The 17,712-nt window shown below is 35.0% G+C and overlaps 2 protein-coding genes across 3 annotated transcripts in view; both read left to right on the forward strand.

The window, feature by feature from the left end:
- BckdhB (Branched chain keto acid dehydrogenase E1 subunit beta) overlaps nucleotides 1-2,306 on the forward strand; it is a 7,979-nt gene extending 5,673 nt beyond the window's left edge. Inside the window, exons 7-9 of one of the 2 annotated variants that reach the window (XR_892052.1) lie at nucleotides 965-1,051; nucleotides 1,821-2,128; nucleotides 2,222-2,300. Coding sequence is in view for 1 of the 2 variants with exons in the window: in XM_011302510.1 (XP_011300812.1) it covers nucleotides 965-1,051; nucleotides 1,821-1,961 (228 nt within the window). In the remaining variant the exon portion in view is untranslated. Of the gene's footprint in view, nucleotides 1-964; nucleotides 1,052-1,820 lie in introns of both variants that reach the window. The other variant, XM_011302510.1, reaches the window with a different exon arrangement.
- A 7,457-nt stretch (nucleotides 2,307-9,763) lies between these two features.
- Nucleotides 9,764-17,712, forward strand: part of LOC105265161 (protein FAM46C) — a 92,331-nt gene continuing 84,382 nt past the window's right edge. Inside the window, exon 1 of the mRNA XM_011302512.1 lies at nucleotides 9,764-10,357. Coding sequence (XP_011300814.1) covers nucleotides 10,217-10,357 — 141 coding nt within the window. The 5' untranslated portion in view covers nucleotides 9,764-10,216. The remainder of the gene's footprint in view (nucleotides 10,358-17,712) is intronic.

Consider the following 17,712-nt stretch of genomic DNA (forward strand, 5'->3'; position numbering starts at 1 on the left):
TAATAATAATAATAATAATAATAATAATAATAATAATAATAATAATAATAATAATAATAATAATAATAATAATAATAATAATAATAATAATAATATGCATTTATTAAGATGGTAATGACGAATAGGATGATGGATTGTATTTTGAAGTGCAATTTAGTAGGAGTGATGATAGAATTTTTAGTCGGTGTAGCACAAAGTTCCAGGCCCTTCGCGTCACTGCGGTAATACCATTGATTTGCGGTAATCGATATTGCAGCTGATGATACTCCATGAACTGTAAAACTATTGAGACTTGGAGTAACGGTACTCGGTGGATAATGTTACGGACGTGGTTATAACTTGGTAATTGGAAACTAGTTTCACGTAACTTTTGATACGAACGATTTCGCACTGTGCATTTGATATTCTCAAGTCGGCAACATTTAGAGCTCTGTTTATTTTCCGACGTGAAATTGAGTGGATTTGATGACTAAAGCGTCGAAGACACGTTTCAATCATCACTAGATTGAGCGAGCGTTTAATTGAGATTTGTTAATTAAGGATCTTGTTTCACTGGGTCGGGGGAAGAAGTTGTCTGGATTTCTCAAGTCAAGACGAGGTGGAATTGGTGAATCGTTTCACAGGAGATTCGCGGGAATATGAATACAGATATGCATTTAATATTGCATCGCTATATGCAGCCACATGCCACCGAGTGCACATGTCCGGGAATGAAACAACTTTCTGCAACGAGTCACTTACCCACTGGCATAAATTAACCACTTATTATTATGGCAACAATGTGTTATCATGGATGCCGGTAAATGAGAATGATTTTTTCACTCGGGTGCAATCGGAGGAAAGGAAAAGTGTGTGAAGCCAATCAATTGATTTCTGCCTGTTATAATCCTCAAGAAGTCAGAGAATTTTCATTGGCTTTTTTGATCATTAATTTTTGATAATAATTATTATTATCCATTGACAGTCGGTGAAAAAAACTGGACGACTGGTAATAGCTCACGAGGCACCTCTGACTAACGGATTCGGTGGTGAAATTGCAGCTACCGTTCAGGTATTGTACCTCCATAAATAGCTACAATAGCATTCTCTCGAGTGATTGAAAATTCACAGATACGATATCGAACCGTTCACCATGAGCGATACCTTCATATATTGTAATGTTATTCGACTCTATCGTTTCTCTTATCAAGGACATACAAGGATCACGCACCTTTTCCTTATCCGATTTCTTTCCTCCGATCTCCTTTCATCCGATTACCCAGATAAACAGGCGTGCAGTGAAAAAAAAATTTCTTGTTTTCAGCATATTCGCTTCATTCTACCATTCTATCTTATAATTAAAATAATACAAAAATACTTGATTTTGTAAGAATCAAAAATGATTCTGGAATTCGATGTTAATGGAAAAAATCATGGAATTTCAAATTTTATTGAAAATTCAAGGCAATTTGGCAGTGAATTTTCGTATTGATTGGAAATTTGAGTAAATTAGAGAATTTTCATTTTCATACCTTGAAATTCTGGAATTTCACTGAATTCCCAGCATTTTCAATAACTCAGAAATTGCTTTCAAATTGATACAAGTTCCCAAAAATTTCCTCTCGGTTTGTTAACAGTTACAATTTTTGTTCAATGTCTAGAACAACGCAACTCGCGTAAAAAATGATGAATAGATAGCCTAAAGTAAGTTTTAATAATTGAAAAATGAATTTTGAAGTCTTTCGAAAGGGTAAGTGACTCATGAGTGATTCTTAGCATTTCATAAGTTTGAAATTCTAAATGTAATTATTGTGAGTACATAAAATTACTAATGATTTCAGGAGGAATGCTTTCTGCATCTTGAGGCACCGATTCAGAGGGTCACTGGTTGGGACACACCCTTTCCTCACGTTTTCGAGCCTTTCTATCTTCCAGACAAGTGGCGCTGCTTCGATGCCATCAAAAAGATCCTAAAATACTAGCGTTTCATTGAACCGCTACTTATTTGTTTTTCTCCCTTTGAACCTATTAATACAGTTACACGTGTCACGTTTTATTCACGTGTTCACAACCGGTATGACCGAGCAAGAAAATGATTTCAACGACGCGCATGGCAACCAACTTGCAGATCTGGTCTGTGCTCCTGTAGGTAATTTTATCCATACGTGATTTATCGAGACCGCAGGATCTCTCAAAGCACTAGATCACTTATTTCGTTATTATTATCTTCTGAAATTTTCAGTCATTATTTCTCCGCAAGTTAAGGGCACAATCTGTCCATTGATCTCGTGGAATTTCAAGAATAAAACAGTTCAATTGAATCTTTCCTCACGTCTATCACATTTTTCCCCAGCGATCGTTATGCTTCCCACAAGTGCTTTGTAGTTCAGAAGTAAAAGATAACAATCGACAGGTAAGTTTTTCATGAATACCTATGACTTTAAGAAAACTAGCGAGTATTCAAATTTTTCTATTAACCTTTTTTGTATCGCTCGTTTCATTCTACAGACAAAGCTCCTAAGAAAAATTCAGTGTCTCTCTAGATTCCGAGGTATTCCTCAATTTTTGAACATGTTTATAAATAAAAAAATTGCCTCCTTGAAAAAATGATGATAATTATTAATTCTTATTGAATCTTACTGCATTATTGGCCAAGTGGGGAAACGGCAATGTAACGGCAGTTGAATATTACTAGGCAAAAATTAAAGAGAAATGGGCAAAACGATTTTGTAAGAGCCCACGTGTGTTTACGTACTCAAGCATGTGTATTCATGTGTTTTCAGATATGACGATAATGGAGATAAAGCAGAATAAATATCTCTCTAGAATATCTCCCACTCTCCTTTGTATCGTCGTTAATTTTTAATGATAAATTCTGAAATACTGTATTTATATAACAGCTATATTGACGCACGAAGGATTCTCCTTTCATTTTCATTTCATCTCTTACTTTTTTTTTGTTTTCCTTTTATTCGTCATTAAGTCTTCCTTTCACTCACCTTTCCCTCACTGAAGACAGGAAAAAAAGAAAACACGTGTTATCGGTTACCGTTGAAAGTCGATCGGTGGTTGAATCAGTGCATCATCCGGTCGGCCGATTTTTTGAAATAAGAGAACGTGGATAATTTATGTGGAAATGGCCTTCGATTGAATTGGGCCAGGGTCAGGGACTTATTTCAATCCATTTCTTCAGAATCGCGCCAATCATCCGGCTCTTAAAACGACACACAACGTAAAAATCACTCCTGATTGATGAAATCATTGCGTTTTTGAGAAATGAATTCAGTGGTGGAGATAAATTGAACTTTAAATGCTTTTCAATAATCAATTTATCAATATCAATATCAATAAAATCAGAGAGAAAAGGTCCTTGTATTTTTGTACTTTGTCCTAAAGTCAGAATTACACTCAGGAAAATGACGATGAAAATAAAAATTTGAATTTAGAAGTGTTTATTTGAAATTTATCTCGTACCGGCGGGAAGCATTGATGTCTGGTTCATGAAGACGCCAGATCATTAATACAGGTGATCATGGAAATGGTAGAAATTATTTGATAAATGGATCGCTTGGATTTTCGTTTGCCTTCATTTTTTCCCATCTTTTGCTACTTGAAGTGCGATATGTCGTGCTCCCGGGTGTATTTTGTAATTTGAAAGGGAAACCACATTCTTCAACTTCGTATTATGATACGTGAAAGTTGGCAGGATTGACGCACATGGGGATACGAAACGGATGAACGTACATCAGGGAATATGAATAAGAGTACCAATATTGCTGCAAAAAAGGTCCAGAACCAGGGCTACCAAGCAAAAAAGGTCCTTGGAGAGGTCCTCGAGAAATCTGCGGGCGGAATGTTCCAAGAACTTATTCCTGCTTGATTCAAGTGGACAGTTCAGGACCCAGTCTATCTGAGGTATTGTTTTTAGTAGTAAGCCGGATTGCTTTATGAAAAATGGTGTTACCTCAGAATGACCCACTTGATTTGAGTAGGAAACGGCAAATGATTCGAGTAGAAGCTCGTGCAGAGGCTCAACAAACATCAACTGAAGACTCTACTTGAGTCAAGTCCATAAATCAGTTCGACAAAATCTACTTGGATTGAGCAGATTTCTGGGCTAATTAAATTCTACACATATCAAGTAGAGACTCCAGATTGAATGACGAAGATGGTATTTGGGTGCTTGTGAAAAGTGTGTGAGTAAAGTATTTCTTTACTTCACTCAACTCATGGAATAAAGAAAAAGACGGAAAATGTAAACCGCACTGAATATTAGAAATACTTTCCTTCCGTTAATTCCTCACTTCTGACAAACACGAAACACTACTGAAATGTTTTTCAGGTTCCTGATGGCAAGTATTTTGGAATACTTCCAAGTAATACGATACTTGTCACAAGTTTTGATAATAATGAGGAATTCGGTGGAATGGAAATTTTCAATTGATCCTTTTGCCTAGTAATTTTTTAATTAATCAGGAGTAATGGTTTGTTAGAGTGCGAGATGTGTCGGGTTGAGAGTAGTGTAGTTATTGCAGCCTGTTGGCTTAGACTACATCGAAGGTCGACAAGTTTACTTCTTTGCCTTTATTTCTTCGTCTTGGACTTTTTTTTATATCTTTCCTGCTGACTCCATGGGACCGATTTTTGCGCAAATCACCAAGTGCACCAGGCAGACTCACTGGCGACTTGTTGCGTATGGTGTTGATCTTTCCAAGAGATTTTCATACAAACTTCGTAAAAAAAACGAGTGTTATTCTCCTCTGGAATGATTTCAAGGCATTACCTATTTTGCATAAAACGACCATTTGAAAGACAAATGATTTCGCAGAATTTTCTTCTCTCAACTGCGCAAACAACATTCATGGACTGTAAGTACTGTAACATTCGTAAACTCATCGCTTTTCCGGGAAATTGTACCAGACGCTGCTCTGTTGCAATCATAAAAATGTATTTACATCTTCAGGAAAAATTACATGTCATGTATTATCAGAAGCATCACATGTTCAATTAAATTCAGGATTTAATCGAATTTTAAAATCTCAATTTTTAGCATCAGATAAAAAAATTACAAAATTTCTCATCATAAAAAAATATTCACTTTACTAACAAGCAAAAATATAATTATTTTGTGAAATTCAATTTAGATAATAAAATGACAAATTAGATTTCCACAATTTTTTTCAAATTTCGTTGAAGTGGCACCTGGCATGTCCAAAATTAACATAAATTCCAATTAAAAAAAATTCTAAACTTCATATTTCAGGAAGAAATTTAGAGAAAATACATAAAAATTATAGAATTAAAAAATGTAAAACCGTATATTTCTAGGGTCAATCCGACCCACTATTCATCATAAAACTCAACACTAAGAGAAAAATATTCTAAAAATTGCCGAACGTTTACGTAATCGTGGGGTGACCTTGGTTTTCGGAGCAAAATACTGGGAGTTCCGTAAAAATTGTCCTATAGCGAATAGGAGTTTTTACAAAGCTCTCACGCGAATTTTTACGGTACCTCTTGTACTTTCCCCCGAGAAGCAAGGCCACCTCATAATTACGTAAAAGTTGCGGAATTTTTCGAGTATTTTTTTCTCGGTTTTGAAAAATCGGTAATTTTGACTAAAAGAGAGCAGAACCTGTTCAAAAAATATAACTTGATCTTCAATAGAAATTTTCTAAGAGTTGAGCCTTGAAATGTAGGCAAAGCGGGAAGGTCTCGGAGTTGATCAAGTATTACTGATTCTATCTCATCGGCAATGTCTTTAATTCCTTTACCTCGAATTGCACACATACACGCAAACTCTTAATCTGGATGAAATGACAACCACCGATAGGATGCATACATGCGAGCAGAAACGAGCTTCACTATTCCCAACAAGAAAATAACCAAGCCAAATGGAGAAACAAAATTTAATTGTTCTAGTCCTTCCAGGGATGATCAGTGAAGCATTCACGTCGCAAACCGGTTCACTATTTTTATGAGCAATTAGTTTTATCAAGCCGAAGGAGAAGGAATTCTTGGATTGGAAATTTTTATCCTTCCGTACGAGTGCTCCGTCCGCTTTTCAGTTGATTATACAAAATGGAATCTAAACTTCACTTTACTTAAGCAACTACTTTTAAAATTTCAAGTAATAAAACTTGAATGACGATAAATTTACATGCAATATATTCGCATTCTGTTCAGCAAAAATTAATTAACTACTTGAATATCCAAAGAGAAATATTTCCTTTACTGAAATTTGAAATAATGAAAATTCAAACAACTATTTCCCCAATCTTTAATCCAACTCCAATTAACTTCTATTAACTTTTATTATTTCATCACTTATCAACTGAATGGAACCTTCAAAAATCATTTGCCCTCAAGTCAAATTGGTAAATAAAAAAATCGTTGAAGAATTTAGTTGTTAATATTTGAAAAAACCTCTAACAGGATAAAAGATGTATAAACCTATGGGCCCCATCGATTTATGGATAAATTCGAATTGAATTTATTATTATCGAAGGAACAAGGAAATTGAAGTACCCCGGACCACTTAACAACCATCATGTAATCACTTGTATTTATGCAAGACCTTGGGCCGAGGTTATTGCTCCCCTGGTGTAGCACGAGGCTTAACAATTAAATTAACATAAAATGAAGATAATTGTGGAATCTTTTGTAATTTTTTAGTCAACAGGCTTATTAGTTGTTGTTTTAATGTATCTCAAAAATAATTATTCAGGAAAATAAGCACTTAATAGTAAAATGTAATATAATTTACAGCCATATAGTCAATCAACCTTGATCAATCAATGGATTGTATTGATTAGACGTGGACTCTCTCACTTGGGGCTAGTCGTAGATTAGTTAACGGTCGATTCATTGAATGTTTTTCTTTCTTCTGACGTATATATAATTATTCAACTATGTAATTTGTGATGGCGAATTGTGAACATTCTTGGCCAATAATGGAGATTTTACGACTCGATGATAAGAATGATGAATTATTCCTGCTGTGCGTTGTGTCACACGTGCCTTCAGCAGATCTCATTTATATGTGAAAAAAAAAAACACTTGAAGATAAATTTAACTGAAAAAACAGCGATGATATCAAAAACCTGAATATTTCTCAAAAAACATTGCCTGAAATCCACTGACTTTCCAGCTTAATTCAAGTCATTTTTCCAGCAACAATTATAGATGTTAGAGAAAGAGCCGGGGATTTTGGTAATGAGGCACTTGTCAATTGCAGTAGAAGATTAAGAAGAGGATTGTGAGGTTTTATTTGATTGTGATGAATCATTCCTGCATGCCTGCTCAGTCAGAAGCTATCATCCGTTCCCGCAAAGATTTCCATTTATAGAAAATGAATTTGTACAGTTATTTGTAGACGGTATCTTCCAAATTATAAATAAATTGATGGGCAGGAGAACAATTAAGGTAGATTTTGCGTCTACCACTGTAGACTCCGCTTAAGGAGACAATAAGTGTTATTCTAAATATACATTCTTCGCCCTCGGACTTCAGAATCCGAAGCGCCAGGATGGTGTGACGTAGTCGAAAATAACCATCACCAGAATAGATCTGCACTCGACGAATGCCAAATGATGTACGTATAAAATTCATCCGCAATCTTTTCTGAGTAATCCTAGAGTAATTTTGAACGAAATTTCTCTTGTTCCGGCGATTTCACATTTCTGCTGCTATCTAATGAATAATATTCTACAGTTTTTGCGCCAAAATTCAAGTTTTTCTAATCTTTCGGCAAACCTTATCATCGGATTCACTTGAAAAAATATAAGGTATAAGGTTGGCGTTTTATCATGATTCAATTATTCCCGAAGTTTTAATGTGGTGTGAACATTCGCCTGCGATCTTTTTAAACCTTTAAAATTAATAACAAAACTGTATAATAAAAAAGCATGAAAATTATCGCATCACCACGACACCACGACACCACGACACCACGACACTACGACACCACGAGTCATTAAATAATGACAAAATGTTCAAATGTTCCGAATGGAAGCTTTGTAATCGATCAAATTTCAAAAATGTTTCCCATTTTTTGTTTTATATCAACTCAGGATAACCCAAGGAATTTGAAAACGTGGGTTTTAGACCTTGTCCAAATGTATGTATCGATGTATGTATCGATGTGAGTGTGGATTTGGTGTTCTTTGAAAAAAATTTTTTTATTCATTTTCTTTGATTGCTCACCCTCATCTCTACCCAACTGAATCTTGTTTCATTCAAATGTTGAATGATTTCATTTATCCATTCTTCTTATTTTTTATTCTTTCGAAAATTCAATTTTTTCACTTTAACTAAAAAAAATCATCCGAATCAATTAAATGGCGGCTGGAAAATTTGGCCTGATGTCTTTTTGACCGAATTCGAAGATGCAGATGGCAGCAATAATAGTTTTTATCATTTGTGTGAAATTCCTGTTTTGTTCCTACAAAATCCCGATGATATCTGCATATATCAGGTAGGAGGCGAATACAACGGTAGCTGAAAATTTTTATTTGAACACCATTAACTTGAATTTTGCGTCATAAAAATCCACTGTTACTGAATCATTCAATTTAATTAAATCAAAATGAAAGCTCATTTACAAAAGAGAAGCATTTCCCCGAAAAATATAAAAAAAGGGGATTTTGGCTAAGACGGTGTTGAATATGCATAATCTACGGATGAGAACCATTAGAGGCAAGAAATATGCTCGATCTCTTCTGAAAATAATTCTATTAACATTTTTGATTCTTATATTCATTCGATTCTTCCAAGCACGCACGATAAAATTATAGAGGAAAACCTTGAGAATTCACTGAACAGTTCTATTTCAATTTTATTGAACTATTAAAATGTACTATTGAAAATATTTTTTGGAAAAGTCAGAGTTTTTTTTTATATACAATTTATTCTCATGAGGTTCCCCACTCTTCCGATTAAGAAAACCGAATAAAAAATTAGAAAATTCAACAAAACATAGTTCTGTCGAAATGAAATGGAATTCTCTTCCGAATTCGCTGTTTTCTCCAAAATATTTTGACGCCTAAATAGACATCCATAATATCATGAAATCAATACCTACTACAAAATGAAAAAAAAAACACATCACTGTAAATCAGCATTCGATGAATAATTAACGTGGGCTATTAACTAGTTCCGCATCCCCAAACTTAGTTAATCCGAGAGTTTGTAATATGAACGATGATGTTAATTTAACGGTGTATCAAGCAAGTAAACCTGACCCGAGGATAAAATTCGTTATCCGTTCCATCTCAAAATAACCCAAAAATCTCATGAACTCATTGAAATAACTCACCAGGAAGATCCGTAGCAAAAAAGCCCATTGTACTTTTATTCAAGCGTTTAAACAATATTGTAACATTAAGAAATTTGGTTAATTTCCACTGTTTTGTCACCAGAACGGGATATTTTTGAGATACTTCTAATTCTTGTAGATAAGTAGACAAAATGAAAATATTTGTTCAAGCATACAGTCAAATTTTGTGGATGCTCTTGTTATTGGAATTTTTATTTCACGAAGAATGCGATAAAAAACCATCGCATAAGCATAATAACCCGTCGAAGGAGATTGGTGATACGATTAACGAATTAAAAAAAAAGGTGTAACAGCTTTTCCCGTTAAACCGAACGAAACTTGCCGTCTGCTTAATTCCCCTTCCTATATTATTCTATCTTTATCTTTGTAACCTCTATGTGATGAAGACGAGAGCTTCTTAGTCACAAGCATTTTAATCAGTCCACTCGCTTGTTCATTTTCACGGCAAGCAGATCACAACTGTCTCAACTCTGTTAGAAAAAATACAGAAAAAAATATAATAAATATTGTTCAACACGTTGAAGACGTGCATTTTCCCAGACAAGACAGTAAATAACAAGTGACGAAAGACCAGTTGCATACTCCGAATCATCATTCAAACAAATTTTCTCCATCCCTCATTATTGATCATTTATTTTGTGAATTTGAAATATCTCTATTGGCATTTATCCGTGTATTAATGTCGTAAACGAGATAAAATAAAAAACTATCGCTTGTGGTCGAGAATAACGAGATAAAAAAAGTGCAAGTGAGAGACGAAAGGATAAAGGACAAATCATTGGCAATTGGCAGTTTGCAGCACAAGTGTTGATCGAACCAATTCCAACGAATCATCACTTTCCGATAAATATTAACGTGAATATTATATTTAGTTGAGGCTGTGTGAATTTGAGGGGGAGAATGGAGGGAAATAGCAAGATGATGCTGTTAGCGGCAATGAGGAAGGAGGAAAATGATAAAACGAGTGTCATTGAGGATGATGAGAAGGTCGAGGAGCCAGGGAAACAGGTGGAGCCCGTTGGTGTCATTCAATTGATGCAGGTAAGTCATGTTTTAGTGTTTAATGATTACATAATATTCAGAGACCGTTGGCAAACGACACTTGTGAACTGAAGTTCCAATTACGTTGGCTAATTGAATTAATGATTATACACAAGGATTTCCGCAGTTTCCTTCAACTGCATTTTATAAAAATTTATCAATTCTGGTATAGGTAACTAGCAATATCTCGGAATCCAAAGGAGATAACGAAATGTTTAGTGGAACCTTTTGTGGCGAGTGCAATGACAGCTACAAAAAAGGTCATTATCCAAATTTCAATATTTCTCGGAGATTCAGAGATATTCCTGGACACATTGGTATTTTAATAGATCAACTCTCTATTATTCATTATTTAATCGCAGGATTAAATTACAGGAGGCAAATTTATTATATTATCATATTATATTTATTATTTAACGCAAGATTTTCGTCCTCTCAAGTAAAAAATGACCGAAAATTTCATATAAATATTTATGGAAACCAATTTTCCTTATTATTCAGAATTTATGGAGCGAATTTCTTTCGCTGTCTAGGAGTGGCCAGTGAATTGGGGAAAAGGGAAAATTTTAATATTTATTCAATTAGCATAACAAGTATACACGACACGGACAACTGGTAATGACACAAGTATTGGCCAATAAGTATGCACCATAGGAATGTGATAATTTACCAGTTGAAGACTTTGTAAAAGTCAATTGACGTGATTGAAATATAGTTATGCGCGCTTATGACATATTGGCGATTTTTTTTTTCACCCACTCTGGTATTTCATTTTATCGCAGTTTTATTTCTAATCTTTTCTTCCCGGCAAAACTGTGATTTCTCGTTATCGGAGATAAAGTCCGGTTTTCAAGTGTGTGTTCACTGGATTAAACCAAGATTGTTTGTTCAAGATTACCCCTTTATTTATGATGTATCGCAATCGGGCATCTGTTTGTAAAAGGAAGGGATATGTTAACTGAGAAAAACAAACCCATAAAAATTGCCCTGAACATGACATTAAATTGAATCCATCATTACAATTTTAATAAATATATATTACCCGTTTTCCATACGAATTCTCATATCTATCAGAATAAAACTTAATAATAAATTAATTTTAATTTTCTTTCGAATGTTTTAACAATATCTTTGCTCTGAAGGGACAAATATGTCGTAATATCCAAAGATTGTAAAATAAAAAATGAATTTAAGATCTAGATTTCCTTTTTTTCCAATCTGAAAGTGAATTTGAAATTTAGATAGACTGTCGGGAAATGCAAAGTGTATTTTCGATTTCAATCTTACCGGATGCTTCTCCATTCCAAATAAACGAAATTTCAAGCGCAATTGAAATTTATTAGCAACTCCAGGATCCACGACGCAGATTGCCTGCTCCAATTAATTTTTTCTCGCCGTAAAGTTAATTAATAATCGACTTTGATGTTGCTAACTCGAGCAATTAGTTTTGTTCAACAATATAAATAGAGCCAATAGGAATTTCATAGATTACAGGAGCTGTGTTCATGGCTTGGACTGACGTCACAGGCTCGACCCAGAATTGCGAGATAACTTCTGGCCGGAATATCGATTGGTCCTCTCGACGTGTTGCTAGATAACCCATAAATTGCGTTGGATGACACCCACACAACATTTCAAATGATCCCATTCTCTCTACTTGTCCCATTAATCCAGTATCAAACGTTTATTCGATCCTCAATGTACACTCGATCACATTATCCTCTATTCTATCTTCTCTGAACATTTATTATTCCATTTTATTCGATTCTTCAACTCCAAATTACACTATTTTTGTTCTATTCATTATTCTGTTTTATTTACAAAGAAGATATTCTACATTTTATTGATCCGCAAAGAAAAAATAAGTGATTTTGTTACTTTCGCGACAAAAACACAAATATTTCCTGAATTCTATGCTTGAATTCTCTTTGATTCTATTTTCCATTGATGAGTGACTAGAGCAAATAATTTATTTGCGTAAAGTGGGCGATTCCAATAAAATATGAAACAACCCTTAAAAATGGAAATTTCTTTCCCTCCGTGATGTACACATTAATAATAATCAATTCAGACATTTTCTTTGATGTTATCCAAGGTCCATTAAGTCGTAAATTCTGGCACCAACGGTACACTCGTCATTTTCTGAAAAGGTTAAGCTTTCCGTTTCATACAAGTGTTAATCACTGATATAAGGCCTTATAAACAAACCACCCAGATGCTATTGAAATGCCAATAAATAACTTGATGTCATTGAGGAAATTTATTTGAAGTTGAAGGCACACTGAGACGAAAAGTAGGAAAACTTCCGAGATCGAAATCGCCTCATACTTTGCAAAATCAATGCTTCGATTGATCAGTCATAATTTTTTTTACAGCATTCGTTTTCTCTCATTTTAATTATGCAATTGCCTTGGTACGCAGAGGAGACGAGAGCAGCGGATTGATCGGTTTAAGGGCGAGACGGACACTTGTTGCTTCTTGGGTGAAATTCACCCTTGACCCACTGCCGAGGGCATCCGGGTCCAAGGACACCTCAGAACACATGTGTCCTTGATAAAAAAAAAGGGTCACTTACAGGGATCGATGAGTAACTCCTTTTGTACTTATACTCGGGCCGATATCCTCAGACAATATTATTCTCAGGAGCTTTCAAATGAATTGTAAAGGAGAATTCAATTCTATACATTCCAGCGAGAAAATTGTACTTTGCTCCTGCGACATCGATATTCTATTCTATTAAACTCCTTCCGTGTTTGAATAAATTAATTTCCGTCAACATTTCTGCAGAATATTCATTAAAATTCATGATAGAAATCGTCCATTCCAGCTAACATTTTTCACTCACATTCAACTTTTCCTGGAAGATTTTTCAATCATGGAATTCAATTTTAATTTTACGGGCAAATGTTTCGCAAATTTATCCTGATCGATAGCGACAGTGATCGCTTTTAATTCACTATCTCAGACGTTCGCAGTGATTTTACATCATCATTCCAATCAAATATATTATCCATTAACGTCACGACTATTTATATTAGTCTTGTGGATGATATTAGAATACTGCTTACATTGTTTTTTACCGAAATTATATGGATTGGAGTTGTAGGAATTTCCACCAAGTGACATTTCCTTTACATTTGACCGATTTTTTTTCATTATAAAATTGATAATGTCATGGAAAAATCCATAGACTTGAAAATTCATAATAAATTATTCAGAAAAGTTCATGAAACATCAAGAAACCGCGAGAAAATCTGAGGAAAGAATTGTATATTCATATACAAGAGAATGTGGTGATTGGTTTTTCGTGAAGTGGACGAGTCGATAAAATAGCAGTAATTCAATATTTAATTGACAAAGAAACTCATTAATCGAAAATGCATACATCACGTTTGGTCAATTTCCAGAACGAGCATTCCCTTCCCCGTCAGCCGAACTGGAGGATTGATCGATTGATTCGCCCCCCGGGAATCGATTGATATTCCTGATAGCCGCAATAAATTATTGAGATTAATCACCGGCGATTGGTCGTATTACAGATCAATGTCCGTCCAATGCAGCGACGTAAATCTGCCGAATGCCCCGGTTTTTCCAAAAATAAATGCAAATAAACAGATGGCTGGAATGTTCCATAATACCGGCAATTTCTTAGGAGAAAAAATGTTCGCGTAGGCAGTGATTTTCCGACTCATTTCCTTTCTTATTGTCCACCGCGAGTGCGTGGCTACAGAATGACTCAACATGATAAACGACTTATTGTCATCCACAGATTATTGAAAAATTTTCTTCGCTTTTTTTCTCCATTCAATTCCATTTAAGGATTTAACGAAAATTCTCTAAAATTTGAAATCTCTCCGAAATTACGTTCTTTCTTAAAGTTCCCAAATGAAAATAAATATTCACTGCGCCGTTTTCGTCAACAATTTCATTTGATTTTTTCATGAATAAATGATGAGTTCTTGGCGTTTAACATTTTTTATTCAAACATTTCTATACAATTCAAATATGCATTCACATATTGATTCAGATTGAACTCATTGAAATTTTCTTATAGTTGTTTGAAAAACGGATTTAGCTACGAGAAAAGTTTCTCGATTTACCAAAGCATATTAATCTTAGATTTATAATGGTCAAATAATTTGATCCATCCCATCTGCCAGGAAAACATTGATCACATCATTGATCTGGGAAAGATAAATGCAGAATGAGGAAATGAGACATAAGAATTTCTAGAAAGTCAGCCCGAAGCGATGGGGATTGAAAAAAAAATTGCTCTTTCCCATCCTTGATTGAATTGATATTTTATAATCGAATGTTGCTCAATCCCCGTAGAATGACCGACATGCCCCCGACACTAACGAGATCAGTTTTATTTTTTGTTTCATCAAACTCGTCCTCACCTGGGACTAGCGATTTCGATCTCGATCGTCATGACTTCATGTTGTCAGTTTGCAGTGCAGAAAACGAGCGTCGTAAATTATTCCCGAGGAGTATTACACCTATAGTGCATAAAAGTGGCGGGGTGCGAAGAAAAGTTGAGAGGATCCTAGGATTGATGGTGGACTACTGGAGATATTCTCCAGTACTTCCCAACCCATTTCCACTTCTTCACCTTTCTTTTTCACTTCGGCAACTTCGTGACGGTACTTTGGTCACGCAATCCAGTCGTGCGGCCTTCTCTCGTGTGATGGAATAAATTCACCAGGATTGCCAATGACCATAATAAATAATACTTGTTTCTTTCTTAACTAAATATGTATTGACTGGGCTCATTTAAAAATGCCAATTCTCCTATTCATTCATTATGAATTCAATTACAAGAGGATGTTTTAGGCATTTTTAATGAATGATTCGAGCTGTGTTTTTGGTTGGAGATGGACCAGTTTTTCCACCTCTTCTTTTTTCTTAGAGTATGTTAATAAAACGATTGATCTATTTCAAATGATTTTGGGTGGAAAATAAACTTTACATTAGTAAATTTTGTTTGTTAAGGGAAATTTTTGAAGGAGTTTGAGAACATTGAGTGATTCTCAATGAACATGTGAATTTACATTTTATCTTCATGTTATTTCGCGAATTATTGTGTATTGTATTCACTGTTGCAATAGAAAATGCCAAGATTTCAGTGAAATTTGTACATTTCTGGGAAATTTTTTTTATTAATAAGGATGACACTTTCACTGCAACACTTCGATCTTGTATATTCTATTGATACTCCAATCTATTTTTATCCGTCAATCACTCAATTTTTCACATACGCCACTTCCTAATAAAACATGAGGATTCTTAAAAATAAGGAAACATGCAGTATAGAAATATTCTGAGAAATCGGGGAAATTTCAGCAAGTATTTAACACTATTGTGATAAATACTTGACAACGATGTTGACAGATTTTGTGAGTGCTGAATTAATGATTGCATCCTCGGTTTTGAAATCTGTTTTGTCTCCGGGTAGAAATCAGGGAAATTTGAGGTAAAAAAAAGGTCGGATAAACCGATGTTTATGCATCTCATCACTTAAAAATTGTCAGTACCGCCTCTTCAGGTGCAACGACCGACCGATCGCCTCCAGAGACCCCGGGAAGACAATCTGGGACGCATTGCGCATCCATGTGGAATTTTGACGCTGAATTTCCCGAGTGGAAATTTTGGTCAAGTTCTAGTCAAGACTGGATCAGGTCATACTTGATGATTGATCCGGAAGTGACACGGTAACTGGATCAAATTTTGATCAGACATGTAACGCAAAACTTTTCTGATCCGGTTTAACGGTTCCGGATTTGATCAAGTCAAATGTATCTAAATCGGATGATTGGAATATCGAAAACAATAATAAATATTAACCATAACTCACTTAAACCAAAAGATAATTAATTTTTTTCATTATATCTGACCGCCCTTAATGAAGCCCGATTGTAATTAGTGATGAAAAAACCCTATTATTTTTGACGATGCTGGGGATCGAACCGAGGAACCTACGATTACTAAACCTACGCCCTAACCACTGGGCTACCCCATTTTTTTACATTATAAACGTTTATTAGTCTTAATTTACAATATGTACAGTAATTACATTTTGCTAATTTTGTCTATGACTAGGTCGCCAGGCCTGAGGCTTTATACCTAAATTAAACCTAAAGGATGGTACAAAATTGATAATTAACATAAAGGGTGTTGTTGGTATGAGAGGTTTACAATAGGGAAAAATAGAAAATAAAGAAAAAAACCCTATAAGTTGGGGGTGATTTGTTAGGGATGTGGTAGGGATAGAGAAGGAGTACAGGAGAGGTGGGAGGACTACCGCACTATTGTTTTTGAGTAGATTCTTTTTACCTACACAATCTGCAAGGGAGTATTTGATGACTTTGAAATTATTGCATGTACATTCTGAGCGAGAAAACATATTCGGCTCAAATTTTATTTCATTATTAAAATATAATTATAATAATCATAACACAATGAACAGATGCAAGTTTGATGATTTTTTTAGACTCAAGATAATACGCTCTTATGTTTGATACTTCACTATATATATATTTCCCTTGCTTCCTATACATTTGTGATTCTTTTTTATCGAGCTATTCAATTGAAAATCAAGGGAATTGAATCGGAAGGAGAACAAATTGTGTTGAGGCAGCTTGATCTCAGAGTGAGATCATGTTTATCTGGCTTGCTGGGTCAAAACTTGGTCAGGACTTCATCAAGTGTCATCTGATCAGGCATGTTTGACCAGAACTTGATGTAAAGTCATTTGTAGTTTATAGGGTCCAATATACTGGCTCGAAACTTGATCAAGTTTTCATCAAGTGTCATCTGATCAGGCCTGTCTGATCAGAACTTGATTTAAATTCACTTGTAGTCTTTAGGATGCGAAACGTTGGATCAAACCGTGGTCAGGTTCTGATCAGATCTTAACTAATCAAGCGAACCGCACTGAAACTGAATCAAGTTCTGATCGGACTTCAAGTAGACCTGAACTAATTTCCACTCGGGTTATGACGTATAAGTGTGATGCATCCGGCATTCCCCGACGAAATCGAGAGTTATTTGGTCCTCCATGCTCACAATTGCAAGTATTTGCCAACTTTCCAAAAGTCAATTGACCAAAAGATCTGTCCAATACTTTTGAAGAATCAGTCCTTTGTAGTGACGGTCAGTGGGTAACTAAGCACGATAAAGTAGTGGAAAACAAGAGGTCTAATGCGATATGACGTAGGATGACATAATGGGCAGTGGTGATAGGAAGTCGCCATATGGCACCGAGAATTTTTAATCACTAACGTATATGGCGCGCTACGCGCGCCAAATCGTCCACGTACGGGGTGTTATCATTGGAATATATATATATATATATA

This window comes from Fopius arisanus, unplaced genomic scaffold (assembly GCF_000806365.1).
Source record: "Fopius arisanus strain USDA-PBARC FA_bdor unplaced genomic scaffold, ASM80636v1 scaffold00028, whole genome shotgun sequence".
NCBI classification, from domain to species: Eukaryota; Metazoa; Arthropoda; class Insecta; order Hymenoptera; family Braconidae; genus Fopius; species Fopius arisanus.